The sequence below is a fragment of the Hippopotamus amphibius genome, chromosome 2 (assembly GCF_030028045.1).
Source record: "Hippopotamus amphibius kiboko isolate mHipAmp2 chromosome 2, mHipAmp2.hap2, whole genome shotgun sequence".
NCBI lineage: Eukaryota > Metazoa > Chordata > Mammalia > Artiodactyla > Hippopotamidae > Hippopotamus > Hippopotamus amphibius.
The window spans coordinates 80,255,667-80,283,072 of record NC_080187.1 but is presented as its reverse complement, the minus strand read 5'-3'; the positions used below and the strand labels follow the sequence as shown (position 1 = coordinate 80,283,072).

At 37.3% G+C, this 27,406-nt stretch overlaps 1 protein-coding gene across 6 annotated transcripts in view; it reads right to left on the bottom strand.

The window, feature by feature from the left end:
* Positions 1–25,893, bottom strand: part of ELAVL2 (ELAV like RNA binding protein 2) — a 74,049-nt gene extending 48,156 nt beyond the window's left edge. For 4 of the 6 annotated variants that reach the window (XM_057722726.1, XM_057722727.1, XM_057722730.1 and 1 more), the window contains exons 1-2: positions 25,822–25,893; positions 22,784–23,027 (exon numbers count right to left, since the gene is read on the bottom strand). In XM_057722726.1, coding sequence (XP_057578709.1) covers positions 22,784–23,027; positions 25,822–25,893 — 316 coding nt within the window. The remainder of the gene's footprint in view (positions 1–22,783; positions 23,028–25,821) is intronic. The other 2 variants (XM_057722728.1, XM_057722729.1) reach the window with 1 other exon arrangement.
* Between the last annotated feature and the right edge of the window lie 1,513 nt (positions 25,894–27,406).

Genomic DNA, 27,406 nt, shown 5'->3' with positions numbered 1-27,406 from the left:
AATCCTCTAAATTCTCAAGTAGTGCACATGGGTACTAAGATGTCTTGCATCCAAGACCAGGAAGATTAGGAAAAATGATTTTTATTTAAAGTGGGAAAATAAACTATTTCCTCTAGTACACACATCTTAGGAGAAGACTTTAACTTGGACCAGGTTCTTTAGCTTGAGAAAAAGTGAATAAGAAATTAAAGCATCTCAACACCACTGTCAAAAACAAACAAACAAAAACCACAGTTCTCATTACTCACTGATTTAGGTAGTTGCTCTAAAAGAAAAATCAGCAGGCTTACCTTCAAACATTGGAGCTATTCCCTTCGTGAGAGCAAAAGCCAAAAAAACTGTTAGCTGGCCAGAAAGTCAGCCACTACAGTTCCAAAAAAAGTTAGGATACTAACATACCCTGAGCTAGGGAAAAAAATCAACTCTCAGTTAAAGATCTGCGTCTGCTGCAATAGTCTCATTTATTTATTAATTATAATTAACTCTATACAGATTTTCCCTGCCACACACACACAAAAAGGGGCTTGTGCATAATTCCCTGGCAGTCCAGTGGTTAGGATTCTGCACTTTCACGGCTGAGGGGACAGTTCAATCCCTGGTCAGGGAACTAAGCTGCTGAATCTTGTGCTTACTTAAAAAGCAATGGAGTTGCTCAAATAAATATCACTTGAGATAAGGGCCAGGGAACTATATTCCTCAAAATATTATTGTGGTAAAGAGGGAAATCAGTTAACAACTGCAGTAGTAAAAAAGGGCATCTGCTGTTGCCTGCACTACCAGCTGGTGTCAATCTATACACATACGGAAATTGGTAAGCAGTCCATCAAAAAGCAGTACAGCTTCTTAATGTGTTTCTCCCTTTGTAAGAGATTTTTTTATTCAGATACTAAAAGAAAAAAAAAATTTTTAAGGCCCTAAACACTATAATTAGCCCAGTGCCCTTTCTCAGCTGTATCAAAGAGGTTTGGTTTGCAAAACGCTGTGGAGAGCTCCGTGGTGTTTTGTCCAGAAAAATGGGAAACATTAGTCAGACCATGCAAATCCCACCAGGTCCACATGATTTAAAAAAAAAAAAAAAAAAAAAAACTGTTACATATGTTAAGTTTTCTTCTTGAACACACACTGGTTAAAAAAAAATCTCTCACTCACCCAAAACTTAAGGTTTACCAGCCAAAACCTTCCAGCAGGAAAAGCTCAATAAGTCTGGGGGAGAAGTCTATTCCCACTGCCTCATAGATGCTTTTATCTAGCTTCCTGGAGGCAAACAGTACCACTACCTAATTACTGACTGCTATCAAGCAACTTATGAGAATTATATTACATACAGCCATTATATTTAATTCTCACAATAAAGCTCTGTGTACCCATTTTAAGGATAAAAACATGGAGGTCCTGAGATATTAACTAACTTGTTCAAAGGCACAGAGGTAGCTGGTAAATGATAGTTTTTGAAACCAGAATTGACTTATCCAAACTCGGTCTTTTCAGCATATATTTCACTGCCTTTGGCCAAGCCTGGGAATTTCTGAAGCAGAGTCCTGTGCATCCAAAGTACACAACTTCTCAACAAGGATATTCATAATCTCCAATACACCTGTATTGTTTTTCTTGTACTTTGTCATGTAATTGACTGACTGGAACTTCACCATCCTCTCTCAATCCATCAAGACACTATGTATAAAAGTAAAAACCAGGGAAAGGTTCATCACTCCACAGGTGCACAAACCACTTCAACCCTCAAAACAAATCCATCACTACAAAATGATAGATCAGAGATCTCCGCGTTATAAAAATATTCATTTAAAAGAGGACTTGATTTACATACTCCTTTTCCAGAAACTCAGAAAGCAATTCTTATGGCTAAAGCCAAACATGTTTGCTACTGCCAAAACCAACTCCCACACAAGACACTTCCCTCGTCAGCAGATTGCATTAAAATGCTTTCACAATGCATAGCATGGTTTTCTAGCTGTAGAAAACCAGGTGGAATCAGTACCACATGGTCTCTGCCCTCTAAGATCTTAGCTCAAAAATTGAAAGCAAGACAATAAACAAGAGAGATGCAGGCACTTAATGAACACGGAACACCTATGTTTAATCACTGGCGTTTCATGCTTAACCAGGATGAACCTGAAGAGAAGGCTTTAGCTGGTTGAAACAGAGGAGATGAAATTTAGATTCTTGACAGATAAACTATGGAAACAGGCATATGGAGAAGACTAATTGGTAGGGAAGTACAGAGGAGTTGGTTAGCCCAGAGGCACACTGAACAACAAGTGATCTGTGCAGAGGTAGGAAGCAGACCCTCTGTCTTGAGAACAGGGGTGCCCTATGTGAAGGCCTGCAGTGGTCATACTGTAGGATGCACCAAGCAGGAAGTGACAATGAAACGCATGAGAGGGGCCTGCGGAAGTTAACTTTGGTGGTTTGAACAACCACTAAGGAGATGCAGATCTATGATCAAGGAGACCACTGGGGAAGAAGCTGTGACACCTCAGAAAGGGGATATGACCCCAAATTCCTTTCAATAAAGTCCCCAGAGATCTCTAAAAAAAAAACAAAAATGTGAGCATAAAAACCCATCATATCTTTCACAAGTCCCTACAAATCACCCCAATCCTAAATCGCTAACATCTCATCTGGACAAATTCCAGGCCAAATCTTCCATTCCTAATTCGCCTATTCCACAAAAACTTCTGCTCATGCCACCGTGCTTTGAGCCTCTGCCAAGCACACTCTTATCTGAAAACAAGCATGATTAATTCAATCCAAGTAGCTTTTTCCCCAAAACTGAACTTTCAGAACACGTACTCTTTTCCATCAGAGGACCTTCAGATTAAGGCCAGGATTGGGATCAAAGGTAATCCCTCAAACCCCAGAAGGATCTGTATTTCCTTGGTGTGACAATCTGTCACCTTCATAAGAGCTGCAAGACATGAGGACCCTTTAGAACCTTAGGTTAATACCCTGACATTAATACAGAACACCCACCCAACAACCGCTCAAATATTCATTCACTAAGTATCTAACAGGGTGTGGATAACCCCCGGGGCAAAACTCAAGAGGACTGCCACAGGGAAGGCTTAGGACTTCTGAGATCTCTTTTATAAAGCTATTAAAACATGTGTACCTGAACCCTCCCTGACTTCCGACTTCCGTGAAGCTGCTGTTGTAAGTGAAAGTGTCAACAACTACCCTAAGTGGGCACAAAGTGTTCACAAACCTTACTTTGACATTTTGTGTGGCAATCACAAAGTTATACACAGCTTCTGAATTCACACACAGAGCTAAGTCCTTTACATATAATATGGTAATACCAAGTCAAAAAAGAAAGAGGGAGGGAGGAAGGCCAGGTCATTCAAGGAGGAGACACTGGATAGCATCAAGGAAAAAAAGTTTCAAATAAGGTAAAAGCATGTATCATTTCACCTTCTTATCTGCATCACTGATAAAGTATTCTCCCTACAAGTAACAAGGCTTCCATCTGGGAACAACTCTCCACTTTTTAGTTAATTTTATTTTAAAAAGACAGACCAGAATGAAAATAGTGATATTTTTAGCAACAACAAAGGAAGTAAATTCCAAAGGACATCCATTATCCCCAATCTACACAAAGAGTTAGGTATAAATAACATGATTTTCCTTCTCTTTGTAAAGGACATTTTGCTTAGTCTATATTTAATAAAGAAAGGCAGTTACATTTCCAAGACAGTGTGAGGAGCATGGTTTTCTTCCTCCCCCTCAATTTAAAACAGTCACACAAAAGCAATAATTTTTATACTTAGGAGAAATTCCCAAACAGACCAATTGTGTTTGGGCAGGTTAGGGTATAAATGCTGACTATAAAGGCAACCTATTTAAATACTGCAGATACAGCTTCAAGGACCTCAAAAAAGCCCTCTCTGAAGCAGTAAAGAGGAAAGAATCCCAGTGGAACAAAATCTACAGAGGAAGCTGAGCAGGACATGGTAAAAGCTGTAAAGGCTGCAAGTCAGATGGGAGACGTGGCTACAATTAAGTCAAAGAGGTGTCTGACAAAAATAAATACCCATTTTGTTTCTTGCTAAAGGACATCTATGTTACAGCAAACCACTCTGAGACCCCAGCACAATTTCTCCACCAATTAACAGATGGCTTCTAAAGGAAAATACAAAATGGGCTAGCTTCTGCAACTGCCATATTCATATCACAGAGGCATCGCTTCCACAATCACCTAGTTTAAAAGCTAAAAAAAATCAGGTCCTATAATCCTCTAAATTAAAAATTCACAAAAACACAAGGACAAAAAAGCAAATGCTTAAAAAATTTGGCCTAGACAATGACTCATTCGGCACAAAAAAGTGATGCAGCACTGTCCATATCAGCATCACAGCAAGTGCACCATATCACATGGAACTAGAGAAGCTAAGAGGTTTGTCTTTTACTACTGACTAAAAGTATATTAAAACTGAGATATTCAAATCATATAGTCAACAACTTAGCATACATGGCCACTGCTGCTTACTCTTGGATACATTGTCCCTGTGAGACAGGAAAAATCTAAAGACAAAAATAATCTTTTTAACTTATCACTATTTTATTGTCTCATGTACCCACGAATCTACAAGCAGGGTGCAGGTAAAAAATTTTATTCAAGAGCACCTCAACTATATAATTCATCTCAGGAACTTTTAGAATGCTTTCTTTTGTCTGCTATTACCAAAGTTACTGAACTATCTGCTTTTTCTCATATTTGAGGCTCACTCTTGTGTTTTTACAGCACTGGATTAGTATTAAGGACCACCTGAGGTGGGAAGTAACTTCTAGACAGAGCTTCTAGGTTATTGGGGCCATATTACATAATTCACAGCAATTCTACAAACATATTTCAAGATTAGGGCAAAGACAGGTAGCAAAAGAGCTCTCATTCATATGAATCCATCTTTTTGCCACCAGTGTCCCCTAAAGAAAAGGGGTCAAGGAATTTATGGTCTCCTGCTAAGTCTAAGACCTAGGTCCATTAAATGATACCTCATTAGCAACAAAAACTGGACTAAAATCACTCTCTAATGCTCACCCCTATAACTCGACCATCTACCTTGCTCTTATCAAGTACGTTTCCCAAATAATTTCAGAGCTGTGAATTAGAATCAGTCACATTAAAGAACGTCCTACTCTGGAGAATGTTATACAAAACACTAGGTATTCAATTACAAGTACACCACTCAAATGAAGATTTCACTGAACACTAGTCTTTAGCTCATTCCAGTATTCAACAGCCTTTAGCATCGAGGAGTTTTCCTGTTTTGTTGCTGACAACTTCTTACTTGCTATTTATAAAGGAGCAGGGCACTAAATAGTTATATAGTACAAACTAATCTCCTTTATTTGGGGAAAATCTTGAAAACCTTACGTATGCTGCCAGATTGCTTACTAGTTAAGCCTTATTCCCAAATATAATGCTTATTCTAGTTCTCTTAATAAACACTAATATTGTTAAGGTATTCCATATATACCTAAACTACCAATCTTATTTTCCTCAAGCAAGAATATTTCCTCGCAAGAAACCACACATATATAGTATGAACTGCATCCCCTTAACACAAAAGCCTTCTATACTTTATTTGGATTCTTGATCATCTGCTCCTTAAAAAGTTACATCTAAGACTAACGCAAGTAAAACTTGTATTATGGTTTAAAAAGCTTTATCACCTTACAGTTGTGACTTGTGTATGTATAAAAACCTCAGATACCTCTGAGATTTGGTTAAGATTCAGATAAAGATTGATTGGTTCTAAACAACAATCATTTGAAGCAAGGAAGACGGGCAAATTATTTTTCATAAGCCTCCAGAATATGAAAGATTACATTAAACATATAATTTTAAAATTCAATTAACTATTCTATGCTACTTGGCCATCTTAATTACAGTCCTTCCATTCTTAAAACACGGAAATTAACCCATAATTTCTTCTCTTTCCTAGCAATTCAAGACTTCTGGTTGAATATCCAGAAACAAAAAACTAAAGGTTAATCATAGTGATAACTAAATCAGGTACTAAATTTCATCAAATAACTATTCTTGGTCAAATTTTAAATCTTACCATAAGATATAATTACTGCCTGGGACTTTCCTGGTGGCGAAGTGGTTAAGAATCTACCTGCCAATGCAGGGGACACAGGTTCAATCCCTGGTCCAGGAAGATCCCACATGCCACAGAACAACTAAGCCTGAGAACCACTACTACTGAGCCCATACGCTGCAACTACTGAAGCCCACGTGCCTGGAGCCCATGTTCCGCAGCAAGAGAAACCACCATAATGAGAAGCTCGCACACGGCAACGAAGAGTAGCCCCCACTTGCCAGAACTAGAGAAAGCCTGCGCACAGCAACGAAGACCCAATGCAGCGATAGACAGATAGATAGATAGATAGATAGATAGATAGATAGATAGATAGATAGATAGATAGATAGATAGATAGACAGACAGACAGACAGATAGACAGACAGACAGACAGACAGACAGACAGAAAAAAATTTTAAACGATATAATTACTTCCCAATCTTGGCTGCTGCCTAAGCCCTTGATTTCATCATTCCTTACAAAGCTAAGGTGTTCCTTCATTTTAATTTTCTATCGCTTTTCACCTAGGATTTAAAAAAGTGAAACAAAATTTCTAGGGAAATTCAAATCAAGTGACCAGGAGCTTTGTGAGATTTTTACAATCCCCATAGGATTTTTGTTTTCTGAAGGCAGAATCCACAGCCTAATTAAGGTGTTATTCAAAGATTTTCCGTATCATTTCCTAAAACCTAGTAATATCCTGGCCAGGCCATCCTTCCTCCCACCCCCATGCTGTGCTTTTACTTAAAGCTACTTGAACAGATATCCCATTCTAATCCTTTAAGCTCACATAAATATCTTAACAGGGTGCAAGGTGAGAACATAAAATTGATTGGATATTATTTCGAACAATTATAGCTATGATTCTACATCAATGATTAGTTAGAAATAAAAATACTAAAAATAAAGATAAAACTAGAATTTGATCTTTTCCAAGAGAACTGAAGACTGTTCAAAAAAAACTGATACTGATAATGTAGACCACTAACTCCATGGAACACAGAATGTCCCCACATGGCTAGACACCAAGGGGTCTTAATTAAATGATGACTAAGTAAGCAAAGGGAATAAATGAAGGTCATTCACAAGCAAGCCTGTTTTTCTACAAGCAAGCCTGGCTTTCTACCTCTCATCAGCTGCTATAAACAATAGGAGCCACCAAACATAACTGACCTCTAGAGATTAACAGCTAGAGATGAAACACCCCCAAAGACAAGCTGAGTGATCACAGAGAATGCTATTACTACTGAAATGGGGGAGAAGTCACAAGTTGTTACTTAGGAGGGAATATCAATTACCTTCATTGCACCTAAGATTTTTCCATAATTACATCAGAACTTTGGTTTCCTCCAACAATAACAATGTGAATCAAATATGAGTCAACTATTTGAAAGATAGAGCCAAGTGACTTTATGAAATACACATACATACATACCTCGCAAAATGGCGACAAACGTCTTTACCAACAGCTTCTGTTTTCCTCAAAGCTAAAAGTCTCAGGGCAAGTAAGCAGTCTGCTTGGACAGTTCATTTATTACAGCTATGACAAATTTAACTGGTTCAAAGCAGGGAAAACTGTGACCCGACAAACACTGGGAAAATGGTCAGGATGTGAACCCTGGAGGGTTACTGGCAATGAAGAGTACTGTACAAAAAGGGGTAACTGTTTTGTTAGAAGTGAAAGAGTCCTTAAACAACAACCCTCAGACTCCATCAGAGGTAAAAGCTGTCCCAAACAAACCAAAATGAAAATAAAAATTACAACACCTTTATCTCTACAGAGAAGTATAAATATGTCTGAGTACCTGATGACTCTAGATTGCCACTTAACTTCTTTCACATCACAGATGCTTTAGAGAGTCTAGTTGAACACACATGGGATGTTCAAGAACTAAAAGTTCAGGTCAGAATGATATAGGTGTGAAAGCTATCCAACTAACTGCAAATGTCTTATGACCTGAGCCAGAGAACAGCTCAATCTCCCATTCCAATTAGAATAATTCCCTAATGCAAAATTTTCTAGTCTAAACAAGATGCTATCTAAAAAGTGAGGCCTGGAATCTGCACCTTCTTTGACAACCCTGTGTGGAAAGATGGTAAGTTCAAAACAGGGACTTCTAAGCAATTTCAAAAGTTACTTTCCCTGGGTCAAAGTGATACCAACCAAAAAAAAAAAAAAAAAAAAAAAAAATCAGTAAGCTTACTTTTGGGTGTGTTGAAAAGTAAATTCTGACACACAGAGACAGAAATGTGAATTAAGCAAAAATCGTTTCACTAGAGTTCTATAAGTAACATAAACTGATTCTAGCTAACTGGCAAAAGGGAATTTATTGGAAGAAGCACAGAAATTTTCAAAATCAAGAGGGGCTGGGAACCAGGCTCCAGTGGGCTAGGAAGTGAAAAGAACAACCATCATCTCAGAACTAAGACACACAGGGTTTGATAAGATGGGTCACCATTCCAACACATCCTTCCATCACTTTCTCGAGGTCTTGGGAGAAAATACCTAATTGATTTTACTTGGGTTCCATACTGGCCCCTTGTCTATACTAAGGCAAGGACAGAGAGAACCTGTCTCTTTGGCTTCTGGAACTATACTCCCACCACCTATATATTAGGAAAGTGAATACCTCAATATGGAATGGCCTTAATGAAATCAGAGAGACAATCTTCTCTTGGATACATGAAGGGTCTTACAAATTTCTCCATGCAAACTGAAAAGAAATACCTCTCTCATTTCTGTTCAAATAAAATACTGCTTCAAAGATTAACCATCAAATGGAATAATCAACAAATCATTAGTGGACCAGACCATTCCCTGCATATAGGAAGCATTGCTTCTAAATCCTAGCTCAAAAACAAAATAAAGTCACCAGTTTAGAACACTCCACATCCCCCTTTGCAAACTATGACCAGTTTCCTCCACCTCCACTTCACCTTAAAAATAAGGTGCCAATAATGTAAGAAGTTACATTATGAGAGTATGTCATGACTCAAGATCTCTTTAACAGATAGTCACCACCCTAAATCATGTACCCAACAATGGCTGATATTCTCCAGCACGCCAAGATTCTTAGACAAAGGCTGCTAACCTGAGTCGCTTTCACCACTAATATGGTTAAGATCTTACAGCTCCAGAGGTATATCTTTCCTATTCCAATAAGAGGTCTTTGGAAGCTCCCCACAAAGAAGTGAAGAGAAGTCTGTATGAAGCTTGAATTAAGACCTTAAACCATAAAACATATTAACTTTTTAAAATTATTTTATTAAAGCTTCCACTGGGGGAGGCTTTCTACTAAGTCTCAACTCCTCGAATTGTTCTTAAGTTGTCAATAGCCAGCATTTGAAAATAAATACAGTCACTAAGTGTGGAATGATGTTCCTGAAGCCAGCAGGCACTTGGCAGATGCCAACAGAGAAGGCAGGAGGCCAAGATATGAGACGTAAAATTTTAAAGGAAGACTGCTCTACTCAGTGGCACAGAACCTGAAATAATGTAAAGGCAGAAATAGGCCACAGACCACCTGCCTCTAAATTCAACCTACATCAGCATCTGTCTCCCAAAGTTGCTACAGGAAGATGCTTAAGGCTTCCTTTACTATAGTAATTGTTCCTGTGGTCTAAAAAGGAATGTCTCTGGGTGGGTTTTTTGTTTTGTTTTGTTTTTGTTGTTGGTTAATTGGTTTTTTTGGTGTTTTTTGTTGTTGTTTTGTTTTTTAAGGGGAGGTAGGACGGATGGGGTGGGTAGAAGGAGTGCTGGGGAAAGAAGAAAAATGGAAGGAAAAGGGAAAACTATAGAAGAGGATTTCTACTTTTCCCTCTTTGGCTCCTTCTATTGAACAACAGCTTTCTGCCAAGATTTCCTTCAGGGTCTCAGCAGAAGAGATGATGAAGCCAGATAAAGAGAAAAAAGTCTATGGCCACTGCCCTGTGTCCCAGGATCCCACACAGGCGGTCATCCCTGGACGCTGTGACTCTCTGGGAGAAGAGGAAGTAGAAAACTGTGAAGGCAGAGAAGACTGCTGGGGAGCAAAGCTGCTTTGGTTCTCTTTCCTGAATCTACCATGTGTGCCACTGCCTCTTCTTCCAGGTGGCCTGCCATTATGCCATGGAGATTGGAGGCAACTTCCAAAAGAAGAAAACAAGCCTGAACCAGGCTGGACCACTGGCCAAGGGGTGAGAGTTCCTGCAAGTAGTGAGCAATCTGATTAACTACTGCACAAACTCACTATTTTACTTGGATATCCTTGGATATTCTTGGGGAAAGTGACCAAAACTAAGTTTGAAGACAAATTATTTCAAAGGGAGGGGTTGATTCCTAACAGCACATTGGAATGAAAGGAAATAAAATACACAGAAAAGCCCATGGTGCAAAGAAAGAAATTCAGTATCTCCTGAAACAATTAATATACTTTACTTTTCAAATACTTTGGTATAACATATATTGTACAATTTCAATTTTTACTAATATGAAGTACCCAGGATAGGCAAATTCATAGAGATAAAAAGTACGATGGTGGTTGCCAAGGGCTCGGGGAAGACAGGGTGGGGAGTTACTGTTTAATGGATACCAATTTTCTGTTTGGAACGATGAACTGGTTCTAGAAATAGTGGTGATAGCTGCACAACACTGTGAATATACTTAATGCCATGGAGCTATACACTTAAAATGGTTACAATGGTAAACTCTGTGTTATGTATATTTTACCACAATTAATTTCTTTTAGTTATCATGAATCAGTGTGATGTTATTTATGTGCTAGTAGTTTAAGCTTTAATTCTGCAGTGGTCATCTAACACACTATTCTGAACACACACACAGTCCAGGAATAATTAACTAGCATAACACAAGTAAGAACCAACCTCCAAAAGTGACTAGTTACAAGATTATCTACTATCCATATCTAAATCAACAACCAACCGTTTCTCTGCTACTTAGTATAATGAATGTCAAAATGGGTTTTTGTTCCTTAAGCTACTTATTTGTTAATTAATGTAATGAGCATTAGAAATGGGGTCTCATTGGTAAAATTAAAGGTATTCAAGATATGCAGATGTGCTAAACTAGTTTAGAGACACTACCCACCCTTGTATAAACAGGACACAAGAATCCAAGGTGGCTTTAACTTGTACCCTTATGGATAGAACCTCTAAATATGAAATGGTCTTGAGTTTAGCCTTTGTTCCGAAGGATTTCTTTTTTGCATGATACAAACAGAGGGCACAGATTCCCACCTCTGGAATGCTGTCAGCCTCAAGTGAACACTTCATAAATGCTGTGTTCGAAGCACCTAAAAAAGAACAGAGAACTGGGACTTCATCAAGCTTGCAAAGTACTTAGGGCTGGCTTGCTAGATATCTGTACGCATGGCAGAATTTGGTCTTGAGAAGCAGCTAAGCCTCACTCCTCCCTCTTTGATGTTTACTTTCATCTACCCAAAATTACCTAAGAACTGTATACAGTAAATTAAGTTCATTTGCACTATCTCACCACCCCCTCCCAGATAAAGGGGGAGGGACTATTAAAAAGTCTGCTGTCCTGCTCTAGCAACCAGAAAAGAATATTAGATGCCCTCCTTACACTCATGGCTATGTCCACATATGCTGTTTTCCATAAACACTCAGAGAACTAAAATCTCAAATAAGATCAAGGAACCTAAGCTCAGAAGATTCCACATTCTGATTTTTAATAGCTCATTAGGTCTGTTTTTAATGTTCCCAAATATGGAATTAGGAGATATAATGCAGTGAACAATGTTATCATGTCTTTCTGCGAAGGCTTCCAATTTCCAGCACTTACAAAAAGAAATGTATTGATAAAAAACACAGTAACAAATCAATATTGACAATTCTTTATTTTAACCTGATTACAACATGAATGAAGGGAATTTTCCCCTGAAATAGAGGCCCAGAAATACTAAGAATATAAGAGTCTAAAAACAACCCTGGTTAAATATCTTGAGGTTAAATGTTAGATCCCAAATCATTCTGCTTGAAAAGGTAATATGTTGTCTGCACCATACATATCAGAATCCCTTGGCACTATGCTAAAGAGGAGCTAACTTAGCAGTTATGTTCACAAAAGAGAAAGGTCACAGAATTCTAGGGCTAGATAAGACTTCAGATCCTTTAGGAAAGTGCCTTTATTTTATAGGAGGAGAAATGTCAATTGATTTGACAAACCATAACCAGCTTATTTAGATACATTTTAAAGTGGACCAAAAGCAAACTATAATTCATTTCAGTGGTATGAAAAAAGCTCTCAGAAAGAAGTATCAGGGTTAGAAAGAAGGATTCAGAATCTTGGAGGCCACTGTGTTAATGACGCAGGGACTCCTTAAGGATGGATTTAAAGCATCAAAATGTGAAAAAATAAAGTTGCTCCCACAGGCTCCAGCGACTTTGAATACAATGAAATCATTCTCGCTTACCTGTTTACATGCAGGTGTGCCTCCTTTAAACCTCACATTAAAAGGAGAATCTGACTTTCTCAGGATAAATCCCAAAGGTCAAACAGGTTGTGAAGTGTCAAGGGCATCACCACATTGACTCAACAGGGTAACAGATAACCAGTTCTATTACCTCAAATGAAAAAATCCAAATTCTTTTTGAGTTGGAGTGGGGATTGGGGATGGATGCAAGACTTGTGAGCCACATACACTCCCCCTTCAAAATCAAAGCATCATGTAGAAAACAGAGTTCCAACAAAAAGTACAATGATGAGAAAAGAACTCATTAAGAGCTAAAAATAAACTCTAATTCACAATATGCATAAGGATTTAACCAAAAAAAGGAAAACAAGATGTAAAATTGCATCTGCTAAGTTAACCATGCCCTCGTGGAAATCGCCACCCCCCTTACACAAACTGGAATCTGTAAAGTCTGTGATGACTGAATAAAGCAATGCTTTAAATGTTTTCAATGAATATTTCAACAGAAAGAAAACAAAGGCACAGCAATTTTTTTTCTAAGTCCTCTGATCTGCTAACATTACAGGAATACTGGGCTTCTTAACATCCAAATACACATCTCTATTCCTCTACTGAAAATTTTACTTTATGAAATTAGAATATTTAGTACTGGTATTTACAATTTATATTATAGCGGTATTAATCTTAAGGAAGAAGTTGTCAGCAATAGTGAAAACAAGCCTCAGTTACTTTTCATCTATCTGATACCTCATGGCTCAATTTAACAACTTGCTGACCTTCCAGACTGATAAGAGTCCACTGGGGAAGCTTGGCTGAGAGTACCTTCATATTTTAAATCAAGCTAATTCATTCTGAATAACATTCACACAATACCACACAGAGCAATAACTCTACACTCCAGTGCTCTCGTTCAGTGGCTGGTGTAATATCATTAATCATTTTTCTGGGCTTCCAAGTCCTGCCTTGTACTTCCTAGTCCCACTTTGTCCCAACCCTAGAAAAATCAATTTTGTTGGTCCAATCACCTAGAAAGCAAAGAATAGGGAATAAACTTTGCAAACTTCCCACATCATAAGGAAATCTAAGAATTCTAATACAACATATTTGGAGACTTTTTGATTTTTCAAAAATCAGTTTACCCAAAGAAAAAAATGTCTGCAACTATCTTCTAACCAAATAAATACTAACTGGTAAAACGGGACTGGAGGGAGAGAGAGAGAGTGCCCCCTATGTGCTAGGCCCTTTATGGAAGAAACTCAAGTCCAGAGTCAAATAGTTTATATAAGGAAGGCTACACTACAAGTAAGTGGCTAGGCTGGGATTTGAACTTAAGTGTAACATGTTCTTTCCAGGCTAAAACCTCTACAACTACTGCTCATTAGTCCACCCTCCCTAGCAGGGGAGTTGAAGATAGCAGGCATTTTGTTTCTATGTTAATCCCAAGAACTTGATCCCAAGCTAAGCTAATAACAACCCTAGTGTACATAGAGGTTTAGTAAATCCTATTACCACTGCATTCAAAGTGCAAGTCACATGGAAAGATGGAAAGAAACGCTTATCAACACAGTTTAAACTGAATACTGCTTTTTTCTGTCTTTTTTCTTCTTTTTAAATGGCCAGGCAGCCTCCTGGCCCCAAGAGGTAAAGATGGCTGTTTTCCCTCCTCCCACTCAGCCCCACCCAGAGGCTCTAGGCTTCAGGAACCCTGTGCAACTTTTTGCTCTTTGGACTTCTTCAGCACAGGCACAGCACTCTAGAAGTGGAGGACAGGCTAATCTGAAAGACAGGAAAGACCTCCTGGTTCAAGCTAATTCATTCTGAATAACATTTACACAATACCACACAGAGCAATAACTCTACACTCCAGTGCTCCAGTTCATAGAGGCTGGTATAATATTGTTAATCATCTTTCTGGAGTTGGGGCTGGTTCAGGCTGAGCCATAGGGCTTGGGGCCAGGCAAGGGAGGCTGTGTCTAAGACCCTCTGGGATGGACAGGGGTCCTCCATGAGGGAGGACAGCAGGTCCAAAACCGTGCCCTCTGCCATCACCCCTCAATTACCTAAAGTGATGTATGATGTAAGAGATTACTGAGTAGTTAGATCACAAAAAAGTTTTAAATGAGGCTCCATTTCTTCACAATACTTGCAAGAATTGCCAATGCTGCTTTATATCTCGAAGTCCTTCAAAAAATGTGTGACAGATACCATCATCAATAAAAGGGATACCCAATGGCGTCAAAAAGTGACATTCTGATACTTTAGGAAGCAAAACCAGATACATTAAGAAGTAAAACATGCTAGGGAATTCCCTGGCTGTCCAGTGGCTAGGGCGCGATGCTTCCACTGGCGCAGCCCTGGTTCAATCTCTGGTCAGGGAACTAAGATTCTGCAAGCCATGTGGTACGGCCAAAAATAAGTAAATTAATTAATTTTTTTTAAAAAGTAAAATATGCTAAAAGAGCCACTGCATAGGCCTGACAGATCAAAAGACATTCACAAGTAAAATGTCAGAAAATAGTTACTTAAATTAGCGTTTTTAGTTGGAAAGGACACTCCGATGATTTCCCCATCTCTCAAAACTCAGTAGCAGCAGTGGACTTGAGTGAAAATCAAGTAACTTAGAACAAGCTCAAAAGAAGGTGGCAAATTCTCAAGCACTGCTTTAGTTTCAATGATCAACTATTTTGTTCAAGAAATATTTAAAGGAAATATTCCAGTAAGTACAAAATAAAAGCACTTTGCTCTACTCATAATTTAGAAAGTTAAAAAAGCAAAGACTGGTGCTAAGGTAGCGTAATAGATAAGGTACCAAAACTGAATAAAAACCACCAATTGAAAAGCAGACTGATAAACCAATTGCATACCTGAGAAACAGGATTTTAAAATTCTATAGATTAAAAAAGAGGAAGGATTCCTGGATCAGAATTTGTTATGTTTTTCCATTTAATTCACCATCTTTTTTCTCATCTACATTTTTCCATCATTATGATGACAGCCTCTAAGTAATAAACTGAAAATCGTTTCTATTCTATACCACCTGATGTATAGATATATGTATGTATGTATACTTTTTCTGATGTAAATCAGAAGAAACACCGTGGAAAGGTCTGGAATAACAAAGAGCACACAGGCATTCATATCTTGCTAAATGTCAAAGGATGAATCCTTACAAAAGAACTTCAACTGTGTTTTGTTTTCTATGAATTTGAATACATTAAAGTTTGTGTTTTGTATACAACTAATAAAAGAATAAAGTAAAGGGCACTAAAACACTATGTTCCTAATCTACTGACAAAACAGGTATGGTCATCCTAGAAAGTCCCAGTGACAAGGGCCAAGAAAGCACAGAATCAAAACTCCTAAACTTCATTTAGCCAACGGGTTCAACCTCATTTTCACAGTAAGTATTCTTCAAAAGCTGCTGGAATACTGTGTAACCTGCTCTTGAGAGTTGCAATACACTTCTTCATTTCCTTCTAATGGAATAAAGCAAAGTAATACAAAGATCACCATCAAGAAATTAGAGAAACAAAAATCCAGGTGACTTACAAATTAACCAGGAATGGTTCTCTTTAAAACATTTCCATATCTTCACAAGACATGTTTTTCTTCCCAGAAACTGGTCATTTAAGATTTCATTACCATAGGCTATCAAAAGAAGAAACTTTTCTGTCTTAAAGTTTGCTAACTGAGAGTTAAACTTATTTCATGGTGCAGAGAGTCAGAACATGCCCTGCTCTTCCCCCAAATATGCCACTTATAGGCATAAGGATTATTTTGAATTAAAGGCAATTAAGAATGAACAGATGCAGGAAGAGTACTCTTCTCTGCCCTACCTTTTTCTGCCTAAAAGCAGGTTATAAATTTCCCTTGTGAAGTTCTTCCCCTCTCCTCTACCAGGAAGAGAAAACCAACTTTTACCACTAGAGATGGAGAGTCAGGCACGAAGAAGAATCCGCACAAATAAACCTTACTAAAATAGCTCTCATCTTCCATTAGTTTCCCCTATATATTTTCTTGGCCAGGGCCCTACAATTTACCCATCCTCAGAACCCAAACCTCCTTTGCTTTGTTAAAATGGTATAAGCCCCAGAGTTCAACCACTTCTTGGCTTCACTTCTTTTTTGTGAACTCCAATGCATGTGAAATATTAATAAAAACTATGTTGCTTCTTCCCCTGTTAATCCCTTTTCCCCCAGTTTTATTGAGATATAATGGACATATAACATTGTATAACCTGTCTTTTGTTATTGAGATATAATGGACATATAACATTGTATAACCTGTCTTTTGTTAGGTTCAGTAATTGTGGGCTTGCAAATTAAACTAAGAGGGGAGAGGAAAAGTTTTTCCTGCCTGACAATGACTTTAAAAAAAAAAAGTATTTAGTTTCTTAAATCTTAAACATCCTAATTTCATCATCCTGAAATCCTTCATCTAAATTAATTAAGACACTGACACTTTAGAAATTGTTCTATAAAACACCGAAGTTATAGGTCTGAGTGGAGAAAAATACACCTAAAAGAATATATTTAAAGTTTTTCCCTGAAACTTTACGAAAAGCTAGTAACATCAAGTAGTAACATCAAATTTTTTGAAATGATTGATTAGTCATGAAGAAACAGGAGTATATGGAAAAATAGTTTGGTTTAAAGATATATTGATAAACATGCAAAAAGTTTCTTCAATATCACAAAAAAGTAAATTTCATCTCATTTTATATAAATTTCATTTTATACAAATTTAGCCACTAAAATCTAGCCATATTCAAATGTATTATATTCCACAGTTAATACACTAGACAGCAATGCATTTACCCTGTCCTGCCAAGTTATCTTGTTTTGTGAATACTGGGGCATACACCCAGCCCTTCTGACAAATTTCTAATTAAACAGCACCCAGAGTCAGCAAAATAAGGTATTTATTAAGCTACCACCACCCACCCTGCTCTTTTCAAGTTCCTACCTGCAAGAATCAGAATTCTTAATCTCTTGATACTATGGATACCAACAACTAACAGCTGACCTTAAGACTGCAGCTGATGCACACAACCACATTTTCAAATTAATGTCTTTCACAGCCTTGGGCTCACTGTGACTGACTGACTTCATTACAGTAAATAAATGCTATTAAATTTGAAGGTATGCATTAGACTAATAAAATACCATTTATCCATCTCAATCCTGAGCAGCTAAGAGTGGATTTGTTTTTAAAAAGAGAAGGGGAAAATATCATGCCATGGAAATAAAGTTTGAAAATCACATTATCCTCATAAAATAAACCAGCATTAAAACTAACTTTGAAGTTCTCAGGAAGCAACAGAGACCTAAGTTAAACCTAGCTAAGAACACTCACATTTTATATGAGATTTTACCACATGGGCCCTCAGGAGGGGCAGGGGGGGAAGAGGTCTGTGTTACCATCCAAGACAGTCTGCCCAGAGCTAATCTACATCTGCAAAGCCCCTCCTCTGGGCCCCTGTAATTTGTATATGTTTGTTTTGGTCTTTGTTTTTCCCTTTCATCTGAAAGCTTCTAATTGGCAGTTTATGGGGTCAGCACAGGACCCACCTCAAGTAATCCTAGGGTAAGAATGAAGCTATCACATCAAGATTAAAGAGAACAATACTCATTTACCTTAGGTCTTCAACTATAATTCTCTTATCTTCTCTCTTAGAAGGAAAAGTAACACCTACAGAACAAGCTATCCTGGAGTTTTGAAAACTAATTACACACTTACGGACACACATGTGCACACATACATACACACATACACACACACACTCTGTTAGGAACAGGTCAGGCATTCAGTAAAGACACAGGCCGGTGACACTCAACGTTTCTAGACCTGACCCCCAGGAGATTAAAAGCTGGGAAGGAAACAGCATCCAAAACTTATTTTGCCATACAATTAAGCATTGCAATTATACCCACCTGTCCCACCCACCTCCAGCCAGAATTCAGATAAACCTGGAAATCCTTGGTTCTATCTCCCTGCAAAATGTTCAGGAAAAGGCATCAGTAACTCCCGGGTAACTTGCACATTCCATGCCCTACCTACAGAGACTGATTCCACAGTTAGGTCTGGGCAGCGCCCAGGAACTTGCATTTCTTACAGTCATCCCAAACGATTCTAATGCAGGTACTCTACTGACCATAAAGACTATGATTCCCTTAACTGCTCACTTGCCCAGAAAATCACCTAGGGAGCTTTCTTGACAACAGATCCCCAAGGCTTCCAAAACCTTTATTTTTTAAAACTCCCTCCGGTAAGCATGTGAAGCCAGACTTGGGGACCACCGCGCTTGACTATCTGAATTGACAACCATAGATTATAAAGTTTCTAGAGAAGCATGCATGCTCTCGTTAGTTTTACATATCCCTCAGTCCCTGACCCTCAAAAATCTTCCACTCTCCTCCTGTGCAAAACTCACAACTCACCAGAAGATGCCCCTTCACGACCCTGTACAAGTTACATGTCTCACTAGAAATTCATCAGCTGGTCCTGTGCTTGTGCAAGACTCACAACTCACCAGAAGATGCCCCTTCACGACCCTGTACAAGTTACATGTCTCACTAGAAATTCATCAGCTGGTCCTGTGCTTAGTTTTTAAAGAGTGAATTCTGGCCCTCCAACAGAAGGCAAGGAGGAAACATGCTAGGAAAGAATGAGAAAACCAGAATTAGGGTCCCAGCTCTGCCACTTAACAGATGAGCAGTCTTGGACAACAAACCTGGGCCTCTCATCACCTGACAGTGAGGGAGTTGGCTAAGGTCATCTCAAGGGTTTTTCTGATTCTTAACACTCTATTATTCATTCCTTGCATCATAAAATCCATTTCACTCCTCTAGAATGCAGCATCAGCAGGTGTTAAGGACTCTGAAGTGCATTTGAGAACTCAAAGGGACAGACCGACATCAGCTAAGCTGTACAAACAGCAGTAGCTTCTCATAATTAATGCCTACAGATAGGAAACAGGGTGAAGCATAAAGCTGGCATGAGCCCGAAGCGAGAGTCTGACAAACAACATAAAAAATAGAATTTCGACTAGAGAGAACATTATTGTATTTGAAACAAGACATTTCTTAATGTATTTCCCTAATCCTCATTCTATCAAAACAGTGACATTAATTTGCTAACACTGACACAATCTAGAAATTATACACTCTTTTAGGACTTAGAGGCAAATACTTGTCCTAACTAGGTATTTTGCACTTGTGATATAGTTTCCTAATTTTAGCATTATTTAAGTAATGAAAAGACTTAAGAAAAGTGAAAAGGAAAGATTTAAATTTTCTTCCCACAGAGTGATAACAGTTTTCTTACAAACCAATCCGTTAATGCTCCCACTCCTACAAAATCAGATACCAGGAGCTGGCCTGGTAGCTCCCCAGGAGGTAGAGTAAGTTGGATAATTAGAGAGGGACTGAGAAACCTTTTTAGAGATATGTTAATAGTAGCTTCTTCAGGAGATATGTTCACGTTGCCAAGTGCAACAATTCAAAACCCAGTTTTAGAAATCTATTTACGAGACTATTTTGTTCAATACAGTATTTACTAAGAAACCCAGAGTAATAAAAAAAAAAAAAAAAACCTAAGGTAATTTTATGTGTGAAGCTAAACAAGTCAGACTCTTCTAAACACCGATTTAACCCACAGCAAGAATAAGATATTAGTGGGCCAAATCAAAACAGGGTTACCAGAAGAGGTCTTAGTATTCCCATGCACCTACTCAACTTTTTAGTTTATAGTTCATTACCACGGATGTCCATTTTATGAAACATGCTCGTATTTTACTGATGTGAACAGGCTGTATGGAAGAATTACAGACTGTCTGATAATCAGTTAACAAATGACTTGCAGCAACACATTCAATGGAATCTAGTGTCAAGGAGATATCCCCCCACCCGCAATGAATTCTGTGATTAAATAAGACTGGGGAACTGTAAATCAAACCGGTTTCTTTACTGCAGTATTTTAATACAGTTTTTAATATGTTAATGATCTGCAATACAGTTCTTAAGTAGGAAACTATGGACTGCAGATTTTCCTCAAACTTGTCCATCAGTGGAACACTCATTTTAAGGAATATTTATGACTAAATCTGATGGAACTAAGCTTAGAAAAAAACATCTTTCAACCTTGGTGCTCACTGTTCATTTTCTTGGGTACCTGGCTTGCTTATGAGAGATTTTAAACAGAAATTTGACTATAGTGGAAACCTCCATTATCCAGCTCTCCCTGAAAGACAATGGGTGTGAGGGAGTGAAAGAAATGGACAGCAAATACTAACATACTTTGCCAGTATCTAAGTATTTAACCATGTACTAGTTCAGATTACCCACACACTGTGCATCTATCACTACCACCCTCCACGTAAAGCCAGAGAAACAAAGGGTATGAAGATACAGAAGTCAAACTTATCCAATTTTGCCACATAATAGCTCTAGTAAAAGGCTTAGAGAAGAGTAAGATAATTCAAGACTGACCAGCGGTAAGAGATGAAAATCTGTGAGATGTTTCCTGTGGAAAATGCCTAATTCAAAGGATGTATGATTTGTTTACTGTTTTTATCTACCATAACAAAAAATGTGACTTTTATGCCTAGTTCAAGCATTTTTTTAAATAATGAGAATAACTAAGCAATCAAACCAGAAATCTCATCATTTATGTCAAAACCTTCACACCATTTAATCACATTATGTCAAAGACACTGCAAAATCCACATATAAAAGGATGCCTTTTTGCTAAAAACATAAAATTCAGTATCAGGACAGACACATGTAATAAAAAGCCTTTGTTCTCTACCTTTCCCAACTTTCCAAAAACTGTTTAATAAATTTCACGTTTGTAAATTTCACATATGCTGCTCACAGATTTTGGAAAAAGAAATGGAAAAATCTCATCCATTCAATTATCAATATTCAAAGGCAAAACACAAACCTTCCTGATAATCATGATGAACATCTAAGTGACATAATTAGTTAAAATATAACTATGTATGGATTGATGACAACCAGGTTTTACTTAGTTTTTACTTGATTTACTTGATTTTAATGAATAAATTCTCTCTGTGAACCTCAATCTGTATCTCAAGTAAACACAACTATGAAGCCAAGCCCAGGTGATAGCTCTAAGTCATCCTGGAGACAATAAACCCTGCTGTCTTGATAAAAGAAGAGCTAAACTTACCATGTCAGAAAAAGTCAAAATTGGCCTCAGAAATTAGCTAGGGACCCCCCCTTCCTCTGCTTTCTACCTTTTTCTACCATGTTCTACCTGAAGCTGAAGCCAAGGGTTGTCTTTTCCAAGGTCATATGACCAGTCAAAAGTTCAGACTCCTGGTCCAACTCCTCAAATTGCCTTTAAGTTCCCTTTACTCATTTCAAATATTTAGTTTAGTATTTTGGTTATAAGCCATTTGATATAACACCATCACTCGAATTTAACAGTAACATGAAAAAGCTACAGAGTCTGTCTACACTTCATTCATTTTCAGTGTCTGAAAACAACTCCTGCAGGAAGCATTAACCCTTCTATGTCAAGAACACTCTCCTTAATTAGGTTTTGCTTTATTCTACAAATTTAGTCAAATCTTACAAAATACTAAGATTTTTCACTACCTAATATTCAAAGTACACCATCATTAAAGGCCAAATTACTCATCTTTTCATTCTTATCTTTATAAGAGGAGCACTCATATACCATTTTTTCCTTTCCTTGTTAATAAACAGAAGCTAAGATCTTGCCATACTCAAAACTGTGTCAGTACAAATATTTACACATTGACAATGTCAATATTACCATTTACTTGGTCATATAGAAGGAAGACTACAAAGACTGAAGGAAAAGGACATTTTAAGAGGTCTTTTTCCTCTTCTAAACACAATTCTCCTTGTATTTCATTGCTGAAATGCTAAATCATGTAAGCTCAAAGATCTCAAAACTAAAGGTTAACATGACACTTGCTGCTCCAGACACACGCACGCCTTTAAAATATCTTTCAAAGGTGCTACTGTATAGTTCAGAGTATATAAAAGTCTAGTTATAATATATACTACCCATAAAAAATATTTTATGTTTTAAAAGGAAAATTTAAAACTCTCTAAAACTAAGTTTCATGCTGCTGATGTAGCCAGGAACAGAGAAAAAATCTAGCACTGAACGATCTACAAGCAGTAAACTTATTTTTTCACATCTAGAAACACAATCCTTTACATGTAAGGAACCGTATATAAAACGGCATACCTGTTATTTTGTCTCTTACAAGCTTACAGGACTCTATCTCACCGATGCTCCCAAAAAGACTCTTTAGTTCCTCCTGTGTCATGTTCTGAGGAAGATAGTTGACTATTAAGTTGGTCTTGCTGTCCTCTGTGTTCCCGGAGTCAACTGGTGACGAGCAGTTGTTGTTTATGGTGGTTGGACCGTTGGCTGTGTTATTGCAAGTTGGCCCATTAGACAGTTGCGTTTCCATGGCAGCAATTACCTGCTAAAAACAGAAAAAATAAGAAATGTCAGAATTCATATTTCACGAACTATCAGAGATTCCATCCAAGAATTTAAACACTTGTCACTAAATACAAGTCGTTAGGCTGAAATTGCAACAAAGCTTCAAAAAGTGTGACACCTATACTAATTTTTACTTCATATTAAGCTATTCAATTTAAGGTCACAATTGTACTTTTAACATACATATTCCATACATGCACATAAGCACAATTTAAATCTTTAACATTCTCTAGAACCACATTCTGGGTCTACTCACATACCGTTACTCACCTGCTATGTCCACAGACTTGAGGAAATTTAGTACCAAAGGGCCCAGAATTAAACCCTAACTAAAAATACCAGAAAATAAAAGTGCTTAACATGCTGCCAAAACCCCAAAAAAATGGTGTACCTAACTTTGCAGAGATATTCAGTTAGCCTAGGAGTTCAAATATTCTAAAACTGACAGACATCCATTAACTTAAAATCAAGGAGCAAGAGTACTTTAAAAAAAACATAAACTTGTCAACATGTACTGTTTTGGTTACATATTGAAAATGTTTTTAATTGACAATATCTTATACCTCTATCATTGGTAACAAATAAGAAAATAGCAAATGTTATATGTTAGGGAGTCAAAAGGGTTTGTAGGATAACTTGGGGAATAAACTGAGTACTTAGTGTACCTTGTAGAATCTAACAAGCCATTCTCGTCAACCTTGGCAGCTAAAGATCACCAACAAGGTAGCTGATCTACAGCATCAAGATAAAATCCCCAAACAATTCAAAATAGTATTTTGCCTTGACTCTGAGTTTAAAGTAAAAAAAAACCCTATCCAGTCCACCAAAACAACAATGTAGATATATCAGCTTTTGCAAACAGACCAGCCCAAGGAATTTTCATTTGAGCACGTAAGCCTGTTGAAAATGCAAGTGATAATAAGGTATCTATAAACTCGAAATACAGAATAAATAGCAGAGTTGGGGGAAATGGCCTCAAACTGTTCAGGCTACTCTAAAAATCACTTATTAAGCAAATTTGGATCTAGTTTCCTAAAAACCAATCCTGTGCTCTTTTGAGCAAAAGAGTTACAAACCACAGCCCCAAATTCTCTAAAACCATCTTCCAATAGCTATCTACTTTAGACAGCCAAGATTGTTGGGGAATCCAAAAATCAAAGCATCACTGAAAGGATTATCCTTCATATTTCATCCATCTTTCAGCTCCACAAAGAACTGCTTTTCAAAATTGACAATTGTGAATTGATGGGATGCTAGTTTTAGGGAAGTTTTAACATATAAAAGGCAAAGAATTTGAGGTAAAATTTAAAAAAAAAAGCAAAGTAGAGGCAAAGACTGTTACAAGAAAAGAGGAAAAAAAGTTTTAAAAAGCATATTGCCTAAGAAAAATAAAAGGGCATAATCGTGGATAAGCAAATAGGATGAAATCTCTACTGCCAAGAGATGTTTATAAAAGAAGGCAGCATAGAACAGATTGAGACTGGTCAACTGAACAGACTGAGACTGGTCAGACTGGACAAGAATCAGTGCTATGAGGATAAAAAACAGGAGACAAAAATCCAGGCTATCTATGAAATATCAAATCACCTATAACCGTTCCATAACTTCATTTCCTTATCAAAGAAATGGTCTGTTTACTCTGCAAGCTGCAAGCTACCTCTCTTGAGTACGTACTTTCAGAGAATACTTTAAGAGGGTAAAGGGAAATAAAGAAATCTTTGGAAATCTGTATTTAAATAACAAACAAACCTGAAACAATTTGAGATATGCATTTTATTATAATTAACAAATTTATCTGAAACTAAGAAAGGAGGTTTCAGATTTCCTAATAAAGCATAACTGTTTCAGTTTATAGAACATTAGCGGTGGGTCACTTTCCACAGCAAAATGCTTGTGGGATTAACCTCTGCCTACCAGCTAGGAAAACAATGAGCTACGAGATGAGAGTGGCCAAGGCCAATTAAAACAAATCACTATTCAAAACTTAGGGTATATGTAGAGACTATATGAGACCCAAATATGAGAGTCGGACTAAAGCTCACTGGGATGGCATTTGAAGTATAAAGTGTTCATTGACTGAAATTAGCAGGATTTAGCAAGGACAACAAACACTCCTCACTTAATTGCACATTTATTTCCATGTTCAGGTGGCAAGAATGAGCTCCTAAGCCAACATTCAAGTGAACAGCTGCAGTAGGCTGTGTGCGCTGAAAATTACAGCATCTTTCAGCTATAGGACCATCTGCTCAGAATAAAATGATACTAATGTGCTATATTTTACAAATAATGCATATTCCATTGATAGGCTCAACACAACTGTTCACAGAATGCAAACTCTTTCAACAGTTACTGGGCAAATAATTTTCAGCCAGATTTACAATTTCAACATTTTTTTTAAGCATCAGGAATTATAAATAACTTTAAAATTTAGTAACCAAAAAAATACATAGTAAACAGAATGTAAAGAATTACGGTAACTTAGTATTCAGACCATACCAAAACTTTTTTTTTTTTTAAAGCTTGTCACTCTTTTGAGGCTGCGCTAAATCCTAATTAAGATAATAAAACGTTACATACAAAAGCAGGTTCTGATGCTACATGTACCACTAAAATTGCAATGTGCTTTACATCCTAATAATGGCCATACCACAATAGGTTGAATGTAACATAATTAGTATGCCAAATGAAAAGTTCAAGTGTTTGGTATGGCCTCAGCACTCCTGCAACATGCTAAAAAAAAGTAGCCTACAGAATTTAAGAAAAATCCCACAGACCCCGGTCCAAGGCTCTGCTGCCCACGAACCACTTCTAAGCAGAGAAGCCACATCACACAGTCTGACTGCCATGTTAGTTTGGAGTTGCCGTCTGCAATATGGACACAAAAAGTACCGTATGTTAGATGAGCAAGATAATGCAACAAATCAGTTTGTACAAAATTTACAGTGATTGTATTGATATTCCCAGCACGTCCATGCAGTGTGGCTTAATTGAATTTGAGGCAATTCCAATCTAATCTTTCCAAATTCATTTTAACATGTAGTTTTCTTGCACAAATTAAGCATTTTTAATTAAGAGCCTGATTTTAAAACAGTATTAACTAGTTACCTTGGCATCTATCCTAAAGAACTACCTTAAACCACATCTTAAAAAAATTTTTTTTTAATAATAAAATGAAGCAAAACACTGCATGCTGTCCTATCTCTTAAGGATGTGGGAGAAGGGAGGAAATGTGAATGAAATTACACTTATGGTGAGAAAAGGCAGTCATTAGTGAATGTTCTGCATAAAAGCACTCTTTCCTCAAAATATCAGAGGGGCATTAAGAGAAGCTATATTTGCCCACACTGTTACATTATACTATAAATGATCCTTAATCCTGGGACTTAAAATTAAAAGTGAATCGAAACCCTGTGAGGTTATTCTGCCACTACAGTCAAAGGATCTCTGTTTTACTGAGAATTGTTCACATATACTAAGAAGCAGTAAACCAGCATCTTTCAATTGAAATAATTGGACCAATAAATAGGATTGTTTGGAGTAATGTTTATATAGGATGTCAGCTTTGTCCCTGAATGAAATCAAGTGAACATTTTTTAATATGTAAATTGTAAACCCAGCATGATTTGAAATGAGTGCTGCTATGAGACCTCCAATATAGTTAATGGGCCATTTACCTCTTATTACAACTTGCCCGAATACTAAACAGAGCCACAATATTGGCACAAAAGCCAGTTTACATTTTAGCCATACATGCAGATACTTTAAATGGTCAACGTAATATTCAGAAAAACTTGGTCTATGAAAATAAATAGGTAACAAAGGAGGGCTGAAAATGTCTTTTATGCATATTTATGATTATAAAAATTTCAACCTTAGAGTTAAAATTGGCTATACATGATTTACTCTTGATGCGAGTATGATGAAATTTATAACATGTAACAACGGATTCCATTTTATGGCATCTATCTAAAGGGTTTAACATACTCTTTATGGGATGCCATGAAAATGTTTTACTCTTCTTCCCTTCTCCCACTGTTACCAGGGAATTCAGTCTGATTCTATGTTCTTTATTTAAAAAAAAAAACAAAAACAAAGAAAAAAAACTACTTATAGTTGAACTGAACCTGTGAAAAAATAAAGTGCTTTCATAGCCATGAGGTATTTTGACAAGAACCTAATTGTGGTTAGACTACATAAGTAGAATAGTTAGGAGGACCACACCCAACAAACTAAACCAAGCTTAAATTTATGTCCTCAATACCCTTAAGAGTTAGTATCTAAACATTCTTCACTACATAAAACCATAGATTCAAATTTAATGGCCTCATCCCTTCCATTCCATAGGAAGCAGACGCCAAT